Below are 19,740 nucleotides of genomic sequence, written 5' to 3'. Positions count from 1 at the left end.
ACTACAATTTAGCGACGTCTGGCGATGAAACGTGCAAGGATTGCTGTTGCTTTCCTTTGTTAATGCTACTGGTAATATCACTTTGCTCATAAAGAGCGACTCAAACAGGAGACAGGCAAAGCGATTGTTACAGCTAGGAATACCAGAGGTGAACCGATACCATACTAACAGTTAAGCTATAGTTACTAATTTTTAATGTATGCATTTTAAATTTATAGTTTAAAAAAAATAAAAAAAAATAAAAAAATGTTTAATAAATACTCTACTATTATGTCCTATTGGTATGTCCCTTGTGTACCGGCGATAATCTCACGAGAGATGCCTTTCTTGGGAGATTAAGGATCTTTAAAGTTTATCATCTTGTGCTGCGGAAATAATAAATACTGCATGACAGATCACATATTTTGAAATGCAATTGTATGAAATACGATTTTCTTGCAGCATCTTCTAAGCAAGGTATATCACTGCTGTTCACATGGACAATAGTTTGGTAGGAAGCTTGAGAAACCACCCACGTGGATAAGACCTAAGACAGTGGATCCCAAACTTTGAGTCGCCATAATTTTATCAAGGCACCCCTAAGCCAAAATAATTACCAAGTAGTCCCCACCTTGCTCACCACTGGTCCTGGCTGAGGCACCCGTGTGAGATGGCCGAGGCACCCCAGGGAGCCTAGGCGCACAGTTTGGAAACCACTGCCCCAAGATAAAAAGATTGTTTAATCTAGATCTAGTTTATACAAATGGTCACAAATAATGTTATCATAAGGTGTATTAGCCAGTCTATTGTTCATGCAACTTCCTTTGAAATCTGTTTTAAAGGTTAACTCCACGCTAAACTGAAAATGTAATAATGATACAGAAAAGTGTGCCTTTGAAAGGAATCTTGCCAAGTAGGAGAGAAGACCTTTAGTGTCCTAAGGCACTTTGGACTGTGAGCGGAAACAAAGAAAGCCACACATACATGAGAACATACAAACTCCACGCGATTAGTGCCCTGGACGCTAACATTTTAATCTGTCAGATGATAAATAAATCACTGTTACTTTTTACCCTCTTAACATACATTCCAGTTTCTGTAGTACAGTTTTACAAGGAGACTTGTATGTACAGATTATCCATTACACAACCTAGATCTAAGATGTCTTTCTGTGCCTGTGGCCCAGCTTCAGTTACTACTGCAGATTTGGAGCACACATCCTGCAAATAATAAAATACTAGTTTAAACAGACCTATATATGGTCATGGAAATCACAAACAAAAGCAAAATATATTTAAAGCTCTGTCACCAACCATTGAGATCTATATTCCTTTACACAGAGCTCACCCATCTCAAAGGCATTAACATTCCCTTCAATCTAGAACCATTATGCTCACCTGATCATCTCACCCCTGTATCCTTCCCATCAAGTCCATTCCCTACACTCCCTCATCCCCCTCCCCCACCTATCATCATAACTGCCCCCACAATCCCCTTCTCCATTACATTCCTCCTCTCCACATACTCCCTCTATCAGAATGTCCTCCTAATCCCATTCTGTTTCCCCCTTCAGCATCACCCGGATCATGCATCAGTTCCCCTCAAAGTACTTCTGTGCCACCTACTTAATGATGCCAGGCTGTTTCATCTGAAATTCATTAATGCATTGTTAAGCTGACAACACATTCATAAACTTTACTTTTTTAAAGGCAGAATGCATTTCTGCACAATTACATGAATATACATTACCATTTACATGTTTTAAGTATGTTCTGATTAAAAATAGTCATAAGCCAAGAGATGAACCATTGCTTTACATACACAACAATTTTAATATGACAGGGCAGAAAAACTATCACAGTGCATGCTTAGTACAGAAATGTTGCAGGATTGTTATTCGTGCCGATTCTTTTTAAATAAAAATCTCCCTTATAGTTTGATTGGGTAATCTGTAGATTTGGCCATCCTTTGAGGATACTGGATAGATTATCCCCCAAACCTAGATTATCACCCAAAAATGATCAGATTGTAGCGCATATCTCAAAAATACAAAGTAACCCATTTAATAGAAAGATTGAAGCACTCACACGGGAAAAAAATTGTGATTTTAATTTACAAAAGTGACGTTCTGGTGCTTCAATCAGTTCACCAATTTATGAACATCTAATTTAGGCTGGCAAATTTTAGACAAATTTTATGGGATATAGACTTGACTCAGCAGCCCATTAGGAACATTTTAAAGGAAAATAATGCAGGAAGCCTAGTGAAAGAGTCCAAGGTAGCCCACTATGGACCGTTCCGGGGAGCAGATGCCCCTAAACCCAGCCAGCCCCCTGTAATTTAGAAAAGTGGACGTCACATAAAATAAAGGCCTGTTTTAGTTTCAGAACCACTGCCCTCAAATGTGTAAGTCGCTGCTTATTCTGCGTTTCAAAGAAAGAACAATATGCTTGTTGCCAAGTTCCCAGAGTTTCCCCAAGACGGTTACAAGGTGTTCAGAGTGGTTACTTTTCCTTTTTTATTAGAGGATTTTTAAATTAAATCTTAATTTTATATACACTAACATCAGAATACAGTACGGGATATGGTCAAACGCTTGGGGTTGTTAGCAATATAGAGCAATATTTGATAATATTACATTATACAGGCGCTGGGTTTGGCCATTGCCGCTTTAAAAGTGGCGTTTCAGTAGGGCCATTACAAGCGACGTCATCTCTTACTGTAGAGGTTTGTAAAAGTCGCATTTTTGCTGTGGACAGAAATAAAACTGCCGGAAACAGTGGCTGTCAGTAATATGGCAAATCCATATTTTCAGCTCGTCGCTGTCATACTCATCGCTATTTTTTTTGTCATTGTAAACTTTGTCTGCATAGTCAGTGGGGATAAATCCTACCACACCTCTATCACTAGTTTCTTACTGCTCTTTCCCTTTCAGGAATACACATTATGAATGCATATTTATGGAGTCAATGAAACCTTAATTGCATTTTGTTACTGCTAAATGTACCTTCAACTGGAGAGGTCTTCAGTCGGCGGCAGATGTTGGGGACCCCGCCATAGGACTCTCTGATGCGGTTGACTGCCTCCCCACTCCGCAACTCCATAAGATCACGCAATTCCTCCACACTGCAGCCAAAGTCCCCTTCATAGCTGCCATCGTTGACAGAGTTAGCAGGATGGTGGTCTGTAGAATTGTTTGCCATTTTGGGATATATTATCCCACTTCCCCAGAAGTTTGTGTACCACCTCTCTAATAATCTACTCTTTTTGGGAGGTATCCTTTTAAACTTGATTCTTTTAAAGTTTTTCTTTTAAGACTGTGGTTGTCGATTTTACTTTTTCTTTCCCTCTTTGCAGTGACAGTTCTTGATTTCTACGCAGCTTTTCCTTCAGACATCTTCAATGAGTGCATAAGGGTTAACAGAGTAAACAGGATGCACATGTTACCGAGGTGACCCAGGTAACAGCCCTAGCTTATCCTGGTGTTGTCAAAGAACCTGGATACTGACAGCAGGATCTGAGAATAAAAAGCAAAAAGAATGAAAGGAAGGAAGGAATGGGTCAGTGCTTTAGACAATTCTGTACTTGCACACACACACAATATGTACAGGTTTTATTTCTGTCACTGCACATCCATCCATTCAGCAGTTATAATCCCTTCTGCCACTCTAGATTAGAACTTTATACATCAGTCATCCATAACCACTTTCTGATGTCTCTTGGTCAATCCAAGACAGGTCACAAATAATGTGTTCTAGCATATAAAACATGTATATTAAGTATGAAACATACTAGGGCTCTGGAACCCAAGTTTTCTACCATTGTCAGATTATATATCTCTATCCAGTACAGGACACAGAAAATGCAATGAGTAACCTCAATATATTCCGTCAACAATGTGAGAAAACACTTTGGCTTTCTATTGCAAACTGCCTAGTACAGAAAAGCATAAAGCAAGGATCACTAACGGAAAGGAGACTTTGATTGTGTCTCAGGTGCACAGTTTCACCTTGAATAGTGCTGACCACTTGTTTGGGAGGAGACCACTCTGAGCAACTGATAATCCCCGAGTTATAAATCAGATTAAAAAAATAAAAATAAAATTATTGAAATAAACATTAATAGTAAACTATCAACTGGCAGTTGGAGTGGTTGCTCACACACAGATTTACATTCTTTGTTATGAAAAATTATGTCCCACACTAGTAACAGTGGTGTACACCAGACCATGGCTTGTGTGTTAATTAGCAACCCTGCCATACTTCTCTCAAACACTTCTGCTATCATGTTCATGCAGCCTAGGGCAAAAAGGGGTACAAGTCCGGCACCTACGTTGCAGGATATTAAGGACAATCTGTGGAGCACTGTGTGAGTCACCCAAATCACAGCCTGATGAAAAAGGACACCAAGAAAACTATGGAGCGAGGGCTTTGATCCTTAAACAATAGGTACACCTGCAGTACGGATATGCAGATATAGTTTAGGCTTCTATGCTTACAATAATGTGTGAAGACTTTTATTTCTGGTTTTACAATCCTTAAAAATAAGAGGTTTGGAAATTACATTCGTACATGTGATCAGGAGTAACGTAATAGGAGATATTCTTCTATGCTGCATGAATTAGAAACAAAAAACAAAAAAAAAAAAACCAGCAAACTAATACTGTCTTAAAGCATTATCATTCCTGGTGCAATCAGCACAGGAGGATGCGAGGAAGTCTGGAAAACAGTCCATGATTTCCTGCAGTTCATAAGCGGCTGAAGCCAGAAAGTCAGCACGGGGCTGTAATCACCAATAACTCTATAATAACCTAATCGGAGATTAGCTTTAAAAGTGTCACATATAGGCAGAGGGGGGTGCATACGAGTGGATTAGTTTACAAACAAAAGCAATACAGAATGGCAGAGTGTTTCCAAACCCTAATGTTAAAATCCGGCTCATTTCAAATACTCAATTCTGAGGCAGACTCCTGTGGAGCTATCAGTGTTTAACAATAACAGAACTTCATTTTTAAATACTTGCCATAATATACTCATCTATTTATATCTGGTACACAGAGTGATAAAATAGTTTCTAGTAAAAGTGCCTATGTGCAGCGGAGAGGGGTAGGGAGTCATAATTAGGGGTGCTGGTGTATGATTAATGGTGTGTGAGATAAGCGCTGCCTTCCAGATTCTAGCTAAATGGCAAATAATATCTTGTGAACACTTGCTCGGGACTGAATGGAAAGCCGCCGCAGATCATTAATTAATATTTGGATTGCTAAATCAGTAATTAAAGTGACATGGTGAGGAGGAGGGGAAAATATACTATCTGAGGCGTAAGGAACAGCTTTTGGTTGGAGCACATCTGTAACAGATATCTACCAACTCTTAACCCTAATGAGAATCTCTCATATCTTCTCATTACATTAAAATGCACAGCCTGCATTACCATCCAGGTCAGCTTTATTGCCAAACTCACATTTGTGTCACTGCCCCACCATTCAAAGTTCTGGAAGAGCCACAAATGTACATTGCATGGTCACACAGATAAGCTATTCTTTATTTTTAAATTCCTGGCCAAGCCACAGAACTACCACAAAATCATACATCACCTCTATGCCTAATAATGTATTCTAATACTGACAAAGACATCTAGATACAACAGTACCTGTCATTGTACATATACTATCAGAACTGTACATTTATTATGGACGTAAACTGACGACTAATCTGACATCCACTAATCCAACCTTCTAATGTTATATCACAAAACTGTACCTCCATTGTACCCTAAAGCTCCCTCTCTTTGATATCCGTCAACAATAACGGACACAGCACCTCCATCTTGCCCTGCAGCCACCACCCCCTCCCAACTACTGGAAAGTGAGAAGTGAGTGAATGAGTCAGAGCAGGAGAGAGGGAGAGAGAGAGACTGAGACAATGGGTGTGGGTGGAGAGAGAAAGAGCAGGAGGGAGGGTGTGGGGTGATTAATGGGGAGGGAGAGGCCTCAGCCAACACTGCAGATAAACCTGCCCAGAATATTAAACCCTGCACAGGGATCTCCTGCTCCCGACACCCCCGCAGCCCACACAGGAGGGGATGAATCAGTCGGCATGTACATCCTGAAATAACTCTTAGACACAAGAGCTTTTAATCCATCTGTTAAGTATATAACATTATTTGCACACAGCTATTCTGGTATAGTATGGCTACTGAAGACACCCCTCAATAAAGTGGTAAATAGTACAAGGCTTACAATTCTTCCTGATTTTCTTAATTAAGACAAGCAACTAACTATTATTACACAACATCCAGCAAATCTGAACCACACAACATTCCCAACATTGAGGAAATTATTTTGCCACAATTTTTCCATCCTCTGCCACTTCATTTCTTCTCTCTCCTATTACACTATTTACCCTTCCTCTGCCACTTCATGTCTTTACTTTCCTAATTCCCATGATATTTTCTGCATTCCCTCCCTTCTGTTCACAGTATCTTTCCAGAACTGCATAAAAAGTACTCATCTTCTGCCTTCAGCAGGGGAATAATGTTTCCAATTAACCCTTGCTCTGTCAGAAGAGTCTGCACAGCATCACATTCACACTGGCACTGTTGTATCCTGATGCACACAGGACCAATTCAACATATGTCCAGATTATCAAGCTTTCTGCTTGCACCTGCATTTTTAAGGCAGACTTGTGCCCATAGTCATTTCCTCTTTGTAACACAGTTTTCTTCTCTATCATACTGACTAACATACATATCAATATCCTGTACAAAGCAGCTGCTTCCGCTTTCGTTTAATCCTATGAAGACTGATAGCTCCCAAATCTAATTATTCCCACTTACACACCTTGGAGGCAACACGAAGAGTCCACTGGGAGATATATGTAAAGAAGAAGTGGGTGGGGGTCAGAAGGGTTGTGTCAGTCACATGTTCTATTTCCCAATGTCTTGTCACTAATCATGTAACTAGGTAGCTGCAATGTTTTATTTATATTCATATTTACAATTTAAATAGGTCTGCTTTTAGCAAAGAAATGGGACAGACAGCAAAGTATATTTACATATTAATAAACTTGACCAGATTGCATTTAATAAAAAAAAAAAAAAAAAAAAAAAATTAGATGCAGAATTTTTTGTACATGGAATCTGCAGTGTAAAAGCTATAAAGGACTACTGTAATAATGGGTTGGACAATGACTGATTTACACTAGACAGAGCAGCAACTTACACATGATGGCAGTCTATATGGACCACATAGTAATTTTATAAGCGCGAGTGGGAAAAAGGAATAATGCAAGTAACTTAATAAGATCTGATTTCAATCCAATTAATTCACTATACATTTTATATTACAATATTTGGTTTACTGTACATAGAAGCACAGCAACTCGCATCGAGAATATCCATGCTACTTCATGGTGACTCCATTTAAAAAAAAAGGGTGTTTTATAAGGAATTCTATATTTTCTAAATAAAAATGTAAAACAATTGTGGGTCTGCTTATACAGAATCAAATAAAGGTAGTCACAAGTATAGCACATTGAAGAGTCCCACATAACAATATAAATTAAAATGTCCAATCTGTCATGATGAGTAATCACAACTAATCAACGTCAGAGTAAGGAAGTAACAGTTCTGTGCTTTCATGGAATAAGTACATTGTAAAGGTCAGTGTATGGCACCATCTGTCTGACAGAAGGAGGTGACAGATAAATGCATGACTTCTAAAGAGGTAAGAAGCCGCCTTAAAATACAGCATTTAACATGTTTCCTGTTGAATGGTTAAACAGAGATAACACTCTTATGGCAGTCCAGTTTTGTTTAAAAGGAAAAGAACAAAGAGTTTTCTAGAGAATTGTGAAATTTTTGTTGCAACCCACACCTATACTTCTGATCGCTGCAGAGAAGGGAATCCCATCTCACCAGCTGTAGTCATGGTGCAAAGTGCAGTTGTATTGCTGAACACTTGACACAATAGGACTCTAGAAACTTTTGGGTTAACTGCACATATTGGGTTGGTGTACTCATATGCATACATACACGTCATGTTTATGTACATATGATATTCACTTTGTTAGATGGGCATATAATAACCATTAGTATTAAAGACAAGTACTAAGCAGCAGGAGGTAGTAACACATTAGATTGTGTAAGATTAGCAACTGGTGAAAATGCACTTATGTTGTCATCACTGCAAAGTTATGCAAAGGCATGCTGAAGGGGTGTGCATGGACAGTGCATCAGGTGTTCATCAGAACACAAATTACACATAATGCTTGATTGAACTGCAGTTCGTTTATATGCTTGTTGCACATCTGCAGTTTCTACAATGCAGACACAAAGCATGCAGGTGAGCTGAAAGCAGTACAACTATGCAGCATATGCAAATCACGTGTCAAGATTTACGTGGTCAATATGGTAATCTTAGGCTGGGTACACAGTACAGGGTTTTCAGACGATTATCAGGTCAATCACACAATAAACGACCATTAGGCCCGATGTCGCAATAGTATGTACGCTGCTTCGATGAATGAATATCTTTCCAAAGCACATTGTATCGTTTCATTTGATTTTTAAACCAAACTAAAAATCTCGTTGCATGATGCTGTTTCAATTCTGCAGTGTATATGTACTCACGACCAACGGTGTCCATAGATTTCTCTTGAATGTGCAGAGTCACAATCTTTTCAGACAATGGTTATGACAGATGAAGAGCGCAGATCTTAAGATAAATCTTGTAAAACATGTATATGGTGTACACAGGAATCAGCATGCTGATTAGGACTCCTTCCCCCCACCCCCCTTCATTCATTGTAGTGTGTACCCAGCCTTAGACAGGTGGAAAGCAGTACAGGACTGCAGAGATTCACCAGGTCCTTAAGGAGGAAGACAGCAGAAAATCAGTTTGTATTACTTTATAATTGTAATGCTGCTTTGCATTGACAAGTGTTGAAGTTGATTACGTGGCTATTCTTCGCTACAGGTACAAAGAGTGGTGATGCAGATTCCTGTGTACGCAACTCTGCGTACAAGTATGACAATGTAATGAAAATATGACAAGTTTAACATTTTCCCAAACCATTTTACCATGAGCCGATTTAATCTGAACAGGAAGTTTTGCAGGGCTGCTCCTTTAATATTAAACTTCCCCTCCTCCGAGCCTGGGTACACCACAGTCAGAAGTGTCTTTGTGCTATTTTTAGTGGTGTGACTGCAAGAGATGGGGGAATCCTGCCCTGCTGCCCCAGAAGAGGTGGAAGGATGCCAGAAAAAAGAGAGTCTACTCCAGACATGCTGTGAAGGGCTTTTCTAATGGGAACCACTTAGAAAAAAAAAAACGAAAAAAAAAAAACAGAAACCCAATCCTTGAATCCCTATAAAGATTCAAGTCAGATCACATCATGCAGAATCAAGGAGTAAAAAATAACCAATGAAACATATATTGTCTATGCCCTCATCTCATTTTTAAGTTTCAGATTCTCCAACACCCTCTAGTCTCCTGGTAAGATTGCAGGGCCGCCCACACACTGAAATGAGTAAGGAAAGGGGGGCTGGAGGGGGATTGTTGGATGGTTGTGTATCCATGGAACTGATGCACCCACCCAAATAAATGTAATACCTGCACGATCATATGCATATACTAGCGCTCACTGTCCATCCAGATACTAATCTGCTGATTTACTTAACTGACATTCTGTATGTTTTTGTTTTTTTTGATTGGGGAAGGAGAAAACACTGTGTATACATTAGAGGGAGAATGTAAAGATAAAATCAGCAAAAGAAAGGATAAGACGAGATTGATGGGAGAGTGGTGATAAACAAGTTGTACCATTAAGGCATTTACATTAGAAGGAAAATAAATAAATAAATGTAAAAACAGGAAGGTGCTCAGATCATCGATGTGTTCCAGACACACCCTGCTGACTTTAGCCTCTAACGTTTGTATCACACCCTTCCTTGTTGCACTGCAAGAGTTAAAAATCAAACCACAGTCTGGAAAACATAAAGCAGAGCTCCCAGCATGCCTTGCTCCTGAGAACGAGGGGGCCGTGTTCCATTTATAAACTGTTCCATGCTGTAAGCAGGTCCAGTGACAGAGAGAGGAGAGAGAGTAAAGAGACAGCAGAATGTTAGAGAGAGGGAGAGAGATGCAGAATAAGAAATTATGAAAAAGATGGAACTAAAAGGAAACAAACAGTAAATAAGTATATAAAAAAGTTGAGCGAGTTAAGTTTTATTTTGTCCCCATTACATACAATGGGCACAGAAAGAGTACATTTAAAAAAGGTAAAATGTGTTTAATGAAAGAGTTAAAAACAATGTAAATGTGGCAATCATCCCTGAGAAACTGAGAAATGCGAAAATCACAATCTTGACAGTAATAAAGACTTCTGCGGATTAAGTCAATTTATGAAGCAGAGCCTGCGTACACACTACAGAAAAATTTTGCCCAAAGTGATATCATTAACGATTTTACCAACAACTGAAAGTCCCGTTCAGCATGCAGATTCATGAGTTATACACTATAAACGTTTTTACAAGTTTACCTTCAGATCTGTGCCCTTCACCTGTCATAACCATTGGCTCAAAAGATTGCGACTCTGTAAACTCTATAGAGATCTGCCTACACTGCTGGGCGTGAGTGCATACACACTGCAGAATTTGCCCGACATTGTTCCATTGTTTATACAGATTTTTAGTTCGTTTATAATGCCGAAGCTCATTGTATCATTTGGTTTTATAAATCACTCATCGTTGGAGCGTACACACTACTGCAATATCAGGCCGAACGGTCGCTTACTGTGTGATTGGCATGATAATCAGGTGAAAACCTGTAAAATGTACCCAGCCTTAATAACAAAAGATAAGCAAATAGTTAAGAATTCCAGAGGTACAGAGAACTTACTGCACATCTCTGTCATTGCTTGAATCTCTACCTCTATCATTTTATTTTTTTTAAAGCAGTTTTGATCTCTCGTGCAGGATTCAACCAAATGGTATAATGAATTACAAATGGGAACAGGATTCGGTCCCAGTGACTACCAGTATGTGGAACGGATGAAAAAGAAAAAAGTGAGAAAGAACGAGAGAATTGAGACAAGAAAATGCAAGCATGGTAAATGGTTAGAATTATGCAGAAAATAATAAAGGTGTATGGAGGAGAGGTAGAGAGCATTTTTGTAAATCTAAAGGGTCTGAGAGGCCATGAACGATGGATGAATAGCCTAGAAGGGAAATCACTGACAAGAATGAAGGCAAGAAAACAGTTAATGTTTCTGGTATGGCATAGGTTAATGTGCAAAGTGTTAAGATACATGAAATGAAATGTAATTTGTTTAAAGATGTGAATTGACCAGATCTAAAAGAAGTACAGGCATAAAGCAAAAAGGAGGGGGGGAGAAAGGGAGAAATAGAGAGATCAATGCTCAATTTTATAGGGAGGAGTCCTTGGGAGCTGTCAAAACATGTCTGGCTTCAGATGGACATTGTGCTCCAAGCTTTGGAGATACTGTTGGCAGTTCATGCTCAGTAATCGGCTGTTCTAACCACTCATCACTAACCTTGTACATGTTCTCCATCATTCATACACCTACCCCATGGAAGATGTTCAGTCATTGTGTACCATTAATATCACAGAAACACAAGCATTCTCTAACAATCTGTATTGTTCTCTTCAACTTACAACAGACTCAGATTTGTTAAATATTACAAAGTTTAATACCCTCTTAAATACAATATAAAACTTACCAACACATTCATTCCAAGTAGGGAAAGCAACAAACCCGCACCTCAACAAAGAGCCAAAAAAAAACCTGTATTAGAGGATATGAATAAAAACCAGTGCAAAAGAAAGAGGGTGTTGCTGCCCACATTAATTAGATTCTAGCTGGCATATTTCTACTGCTGTTAACAAAATGCATCAGATGGTTGCTATGGACAACACCTTTTTCCCTCAGCACTAGTTTTCAAACATCCCCAATAAAACTTAAAACAGGTAAATATTACATTCTACTTGGATTTAATAAAATAATTGAATTTCAGCAAATAGTTACATTCCTGTGATTTTGTTGTGTTGGAGTTTGCAGAGGGATGGATCTATTCAGAAAACAGATGACTTTATGTAACAACATATTTATATCTGGACATAAAATAATGTTTTGCGCTAGATTGGGCTACTCATATGCACACTTCAGATGCTCAGTTTCACATGTTTAGATCATAGTCATATTTCACCAGCCATGATCAAAATATGAAGCTATTGATGGTTGGGGATCATTATAGGCCCACATATCATGAGATGTGCAGAAAATAAGATCGAACTTGATTCCACTGGAAAAGCTTTCTCTGCATATTTATATTAACAGCTATGCAAGCGCGATTTCAGATGGTTCAAGCTGCACCAATTTCTAAAATTGCTCAAAAGACCATTAAAAGTGAGGTAGTATAGCTAATGGTTGTCTTGTTTTGTTTTTTTTATGAAGGGAACAGGTTCCATTTCATATGAGAAACTCACCCCTGCACATACAGGTAGCTTCATATCAGCCAACATATTGTCTTTAGACATTAAAACATTTATTTTTTTTGCTTTAGATAAACACAATCAGACACAAAGCGAAATTATGAAATACATTTGGTCTTCATACAGTACATTTATCTTCAAATAACTTCTCGCACATATCTGTGAAACACTATTAAGTTTGAAAATTGTTAGCCGTTTAGAGACTTAACTATTAACAAAAGCTCTCAAACAATGAAATCAGCCCTCCCCTCTTTTTGATTCTATAGACTTTAGGATTACCCCAACAGTGCTGAGGTTGAGGTTTGAATTAAAAATTAAGAGCAACCAGAAGTTCATCATCATCATCATTTATATAGCACCACCAATTCCGCAGCGCTGTACAGAGAACTCACATTAGTCCCTGGCCCAATAGAGCTTACAGTCTAAATTCCCTAACACATACAGAGTCAATTTGATAGCAGTCAATTAACCTACTAGTATGTTTTTGGAGTGTGGGAGGAAACCGGAGTGCCCAGGGGAAACCCACGCAAACACAGGGAGAACATACAAACTCCACACAGATAAGGGCATGGTTGGGAATTAAACTCATGATCCCAGTGCTGTGAGGCAAAAGTGCTAACCACTAAGCCACCATGCTGCCCAGATGCAGAGTGGGCTTTTCTAAGTGGTTAACGTTGAACACGCTGTATGTATGACCACCTTATTTCTTTGGGGAATGTTCTACAATTGTGCACCCCTTATCTGATTCAGACATTCGAATTCAGTCCAACCCTCTTTACCAGTCTCAAATAAACACTTATTTTAAAAGAAGAATTTTGTACAGTAGCTACTGGTTTCATTTGGTGTAAGATGACAAACTATGAGAATGTTAATAAGGCACATCAGACCATATCCCAGTGGAGTTTATAATCCAATATCATTACCACATGCACACACAAAAAGTCAAAAGTATGTCTTTGGACCATTGGAGGAAACCCGGATGGAAACACATGGAGAGCATGCAAGCAAGATTGGGTTTCAGAAAATTGGCGTGTCTCAATATTGACTACTCATTTGCAGTCTATTCCGCATTTTCATTTAAACAAGAATCTTGTTTTTAAAGTGCTGCGTGTGTCTTAAAAATAAAATCCTTTTGTTTGGATCCTAATAAAAATGAATATGAAGCAACTTAACAGGAAAGTCAGCAGCCAAACAAAAAGAAGGATGCAGAGCCCGGCCCTATGTAATTTTATACCAAAAGCAGGAGACTAGGAACACTTTCAAATCAGACAGGGTTAATATGCTGAGCATTTCTACAATTGTATAACAACGGACAATGTATTGTATTAAAAACTGCAAAGCCTTTCAACATTTAAACATCTGTTATGCAGGTATCGCCAACCACATAGGCCGAGAATGATACCATCATTGAACAAATAAACATTAAACTTGCCAACATGTCAACCATCCAAAAAAACAAAGAAAAAACAAAAAACACAATACACATAGCACTGGGGGCAAATAGCCCTTGCACACACACAAAAATAGTAACTAAAATATGCCAAAATCAGGCCTTATGAAAATCTACTTATACACAATATGAAGCACAGAACATATATTGATGGTACTTGCCTAAGAGTAAGCATAATGAATCAACACTTCACTAATGTCTAGATATTTTACATGAAAAATTATTGTGGTATTGCTATAGAAGGCAGTGACTGAAAAGCAGCATGAAGCCATCTACTGTTCACAACATGTCCCAGACATATAATATAAAAGATAATCTATTTGGGTATTACAGTTTACACTACTTCGTTAGGCTATTAGCTTGCTTGCTTTAGCAGGCTCTGAGAATGTGGAAAGCAGAGCAGTTGAAGGGACATCTGTCACGAACAGGTGACACCAGCTATCCAACCGTGACCTCAAGGGCAATAGAAGAACATTGGAATGAGACGGACAAGGATTGTGACCAAGAAAGGAGGGAGAGCAGATGTGTCCGACTTGAAAGGGACAGGTCTGGAGATGGGACACATAGATCCCCTACCCAGTAATGTACCTGCTGCTTTCTGGATAAATTTGTTGCACATGCATTTTAATTTCACGCAAGCTAGACTCTCACATTTGTACATATGTGTATAGACAAATCGCTATATAGAAAGTACCAACGGCAAATTGATAGGTATTTACATGGGCCTTGGTCTCACACTCCAGAACAGTTTTCATTTTTAAAATACATAAAGAAACTATAACACTGTGATTTCTAGCAGTGCATAATCACTAGCAGTTATACATTTCTTGCAGGAAAATTATATTTGTAGGCTTTGCAAGAGCACGGAAAAAAAAGGGTTTTGACTTGTGGGAAAAAAAAAATTGAGATATTATGTAATTAATAAAGTATTTCTTAATCTTTGTTCAATGTATTAAAAATATGTGCAAAAAGCAAGATTTTATTTTATAATTAAATCCTGAGTGATACATACGTACTTGTACAACACTGAGAAATGAAATTCATAGGACAATAAATAAATGTTCATGTAGGTGTAAATGAAATATCAGTCATATTATACACTATATAATCCAATAAATCAAATCCACAGGCACATGCTAGATGGTTATGAATATTCCTCACATTATTCTGTGTTGCAGACTGAAAAGTTTGATCCAGGTGTGTCATACCCAAAATGAAAAGAAAAATATAAAAATCTCTCTGTAAATTCCAAAACAATATCAGTGTGTAACGCAGTGAGGCACCACTCACCAAAATAGATGAGAAGTTATACCCCAGTCATACTGCCTCAAAAGCCCAGGCTTATGCAGGGGTAAGCTCAGACAACCAGGGTTTAGGCGCAGTATGAATGGTGTCAGTGAAAATACCCGGCTCGATTTAGACCCGGGACTTTTGGTGGGGTAATTTCCGTGTCGGCCCTGGTTAGCCTGCAGTATGAATGGCGAGACCCGGGATCTCACAGAAAAAAGCCAATTGGGTGTCTGGGATGCTGGAGGATGACGTCACTGTTAATCCTGATATAACGTGGAATAAACGCAATAAAACATGAACTCCGGGCTACACAAAAGTGACTCGTCGGCCAAGGTGCAGTGTGAATGGGGTCTCTAAGCTGGGACGCTCTGTGCCTTGGCAAAAACCCAGCTTGAAAAACTCGGGAAATTGCAGGGGCGGCAGTATGAAAGTGGTATTAGTGAGATATGTGATTCAAGCAGTAATCTTCTCACGGGTGTTTATATGACTTAAACAAGCATCCTTATGAAGATCATTCAGCACTTAGAATATGAGGTAGAAATTCTTATTTCCTATACGTATTTAAAAAAAGTACATGGTTATTGTGTATACAATTGGTGTATGGTGCATCATATGTATTTATGGTGACATAATGACAAATGTAGATACAGTAGATCAGCTCAAAGTCTCACATGAAGTCAGTGATTGAGAATGCCCATTAAGTAATGAACAGTAGCCATTTGTACCAAGGCTGATTGACACACATACATAAAATTCCATATTGGTTGGGGAATTACTATGCCCATGAGAAAGTGATTGGCTTAATCACAAAATGCTTACAACCCAAAATTTGAAATCTGTAGGTGCAACTGGGGAAATTGAAGGCACTAACAAGTCAAACAGAGGGAGAACATGACGTTTTCCTCCACCATATTCATATGAGACTGATCAACTACAAAATGTTACTGCACTATGTGCATTTTCATACTTACAGGACATAAATGTTTTTATGTGAAATATTTTGAGCACCGAATGATCCTCACAAGGTTCTTGTAACTATGATCTAAAGACCTGTATGATGATGACAGCTTGAATCAATATACACTGATGTTGTACACCCGATTAAACTTTTGCATATAGAAGAACAGGATTTATAGTCAATGTTTACTAGATGTTCTGTATGAATTATTTATGAAGTATGTATACGCAAATATTCATATTCTAGGAGGAGTGAACTCCTGTGCTTGACTTTGAGTACTATGTAAAAGAAAAAAAAAACTGTTTGTAGAAGAAATATTTAGTTCCAATTTACATGATAAAGATGGTTTGATAGCGACATTTTTCCCCCCCACCTTACATGGGATGGAAACCCCTGGCCAAATTGTAATATTTATCACTATTGACCAAGAGGCTTGGCAGCAGCAGGGCATACCTGGCTGATAAGGGTGTATAGGATATGGGCGATCATGTGACAATAACATCCAGGATTGGATGTTATTGTCACATCCTTCGTCAGCCAATCACAATAAACATTTTGATTCAGTTAAGAGTATTGGGGCCTTTTAAAGAAGTATTGGGTCATTGCCCCATTAAGTATTATCCGTCATTGCAACGATGACAGATGACTTTTAGGGGCAACTTACTATACACATCTTGTTGGGACAGCACATCTGATAGGAGGTTGTTCCGGCAATGACCCTATTCTAAGGAAGACTCCTGACCTGGAGTTTTGTTTTTTACGGCCCCTGCACAGTTGCCAATTGCATTAAACAGCACTGGGGAGAGCGACAACTCTGTCGGAGAGGGATACGAAGATCCCTCTCCTGCAAAGCTCTCCCCATAGCAATGAATGGCTAACGCCGTCTAAAGATGGCATTAGCCAACGGGGTCAAGATCCAAAAAGCTAAGCTTTTGGAGCTTGATAAAACTGCCTAGACTGCAGTCCCCTACTGAGTAATATGGGGAATGCTGTTTAATGCAAGAGATATCTCTAATGTCTCCAATAATAGCTTTTCTTAAATTAACATTTTACTTAAAAATGCCTAAAAAGCAGTTTCCACATGGTTTAGGGCTTCATAAAAAGGCTCCTTAGTCATCTTTGATAACATGTAAGGAGAAAAGACAATAGACAGGCTTATTAATTGGCTTTACAATATTAAGTTTCAGTAAGAATATCTCTTTATACACATGACTTACTATAATCAGAATGTGTATTTCCCTTTTGCATAAACAAACTCAGCCCTTTTTCCTGCACACATCTTATATCACCTACCAATACAAATATAATTAGGATCACTAGTATTAGCCTAGCTTTGGACGATTTATCCTATCAGCAGAACAGCTCAGTGAGATTCATCTGCTTAAACATACACGCATGGATTTCAAGGGGATCAGAAATACAGACAGCACACTCACAAGGATTTAGAACTAACAATATTAATTACAAGGCCGCTGCACTCCAAAATATGATGTCCTCATTAGACAGTCATGGGGGATCCAAGCAAACGGCTTCACATAAACGGTTTTCATGTGTGCTATAGCTCAAATTTGTCTACCATAGACCAGTTCTGTTTGACTACAAATGATCCTTTGACAAGAGTAGTATATGTTCCTCTTCTTATTTTAGGATTGATTCCTCAAAAACATGAACTATGCAGGCTATAAAGCTGCATTGGCTGTTACTACAGGGACAAGGACAGATTATGCTTTATATTGAGGAAAATGTTAGACAAAGACACACCAAAACAGATCAAGGTACTACGTAAAAATTACATTAGAGAAGGCAATACACAATCATTCACAGGAGTGTGTGCATCTATGGCATGGAATTTAGATTGTAAGCTCTACTGGTGTGAATAAAATATCAGGTGATTGTACAGAGGTAAGTAGTATATTTGTTCTATATACATTAACATTTGCTTTCTAACAACAATTTTGGATAAGAAAACATGGACTACCTATAAAAGAAAACTACATGAAATACTTAATATATCACCATACTATTTAGAGTTAAACATTCAATAAAAAAATAAATAAATAAATAAAGGCATGCAAGAAATGCTTACTACACCTCCTTAAAACAATCCTCTTCTGGCAGTACTTCAATACATAATAAAAAAAAAAAAAAAAAAAAAAGGCAACAGATTCCACAACAGACACAGCTTCTGTATATGGAAAGTCTGAGTAAATGTTCCCACAGGGAACAAGGTCTTGTGACAGGGAAACCCCAAGCCATCCGGAGGCAGACACAGACGAAAAAGGAGAAAAAGTCAATGTATAGCACATATTGTGTTTACTTGCCACTACAATCAGCTCTGTCCCCAAAAGACATCATATGAAAACATGGGCCCCAATACTGCAGCTACCTTAGTAACAAGCACATAATACTTAGCGATCCCATGGCAGCACTCACAAATACACAAAAATAGTGCTGCATTTGAACAAAACAAACTAAATCAGAAATAAGGAACAAAAACCATTTTAGTGTCTCACAATACCAAAGAACTAAAAAGGTGCACACATGTTGCTCAAGTGTCCACTGAAACTAGACAATCAGCTCTGAATCACATGTGTAATTATGTCAATGCAAGAATTCATAAGGCAAATTTGTGAAAAGAATCTCTATTATATGTGTGGGCTATGCTGCTGTAAGCACATATAAACCCCAAAACTCTCCCTTTGTATTCCTTTAAGATCTAATCATTGTATTAAATAAGAATAAAAAATGTCCATGCAGTCTACATTTATGCATTGCCTGAAATATGTAACTGCAGAATTACACAATTATAAATGGGGTATATACTGTATAAACAAACAGTTACACAACAGATTTCCCTTACATTATTTCCTAGCATGCTACATAAAACACACAACTGCATCATGCTTATATTATATAACTGCTGTATTTTTTGTTTTACTTACACACTTTTGTGCATTATGAATACTTAGTCAACTCATACCAGACACAAAACCACATATTTTAACACATCCAAGGAGCACGCCCATACTTGTACACGTTAACCAATGCAGCACGGTTTCACTGGGTGGTGGTAGGAATGTAAGTTCTTCAGGACAGGGGCTCATACTGGAAGTTCTACATGTACCGCAATGACCATCAAAATGCAATGTGTGTGCAGCAGGATATCTGTAGTGAAGGCATGCAGACACCCTTGGACACTCACAAATACACAGCGCCTCTCAGATACCGCCCTCATGCCCTGACTTGAAAGGCACCTTATTACCTGTAGGATTGCATAGTTGTACATTAACAGACGTGTTTGGAGCAGAAGACACAGCAGGCAGACATATACGCATACACTACACACCCAGTTTGCTACTTACCGTGATTGCACTAGCAGCGGAGTATATGCACTCTGGGCTGCAGTGCTCTATACAGGTATTACGGGCTTAGTACACCGCAGCGATGGGGGCTATTGGGCTGATAAGGGGAATAGGTGTCAGCTCCTCACCCACCGGTAGCAGCAGCTCGGTATCCAAATCAGTCTCAACCAGACACAGCCCCGCCCTG

The 19,740-nt window shown here is 38.6% G+C and overlaps 1 protein-coding gene across 6 annotated transcripts in view; it reads right to left on the bottom strand.

Moving 5' to 3' along the window:
* Positions 1 to 19,740, bottom strand: part of ATP2B4 (ATPase plasma membrane Ca2+ transporting 4) — a 94,087-nt gene extending 74,347 nt beyond the window's left edge. For 3 of the 6 annotated variants that reach the window (XM_075196050.1, XM_075196047.1, XM_075196049.1), the window contains exons 1-2: positions 19,554 to 19,740; positions 2,987 to 3,496 (exon numbers count right to left, since the gene is read on the bottom strand). In XM_075196050.1, coding sequence (XP_075052151.1) covers positions 2,987 to 3,182 — 196 coding nt within the window. In that variant the 5' untranslated portion in view covers positions 3,183 to 3,496; positions 19,554 to 19,740. Of the gene's footprint in view, positions 1 to 2,986; positions 3,497 to 5,741; positions 5,810 to 19,553 lie in introns of those variants that run through there. The other 3 variants (XM_075196044.1, XM_075196046.1, XM_075196045.1) reach the window with 2 other exon arrangements.

Source organism: Mixophyes fleayi, chromosome 2, assembly GCF_038048845.1.
Source record: "Mixophyes fleayi isolate aMixFle1 chromosome 2, aMixFle1.hap1, whole genome shotgun sequence".
In the NCBI taxonomy this organism is placed as follows: Eukaryota; Metazoa; Chordata; class Amphibia; order Anura; family Limnodynastidae; genus Mixophyes; species Mixophyes fleayi.
This window is presented reverse-complemented; position numbering and strand designations above follow the sequence as displayed.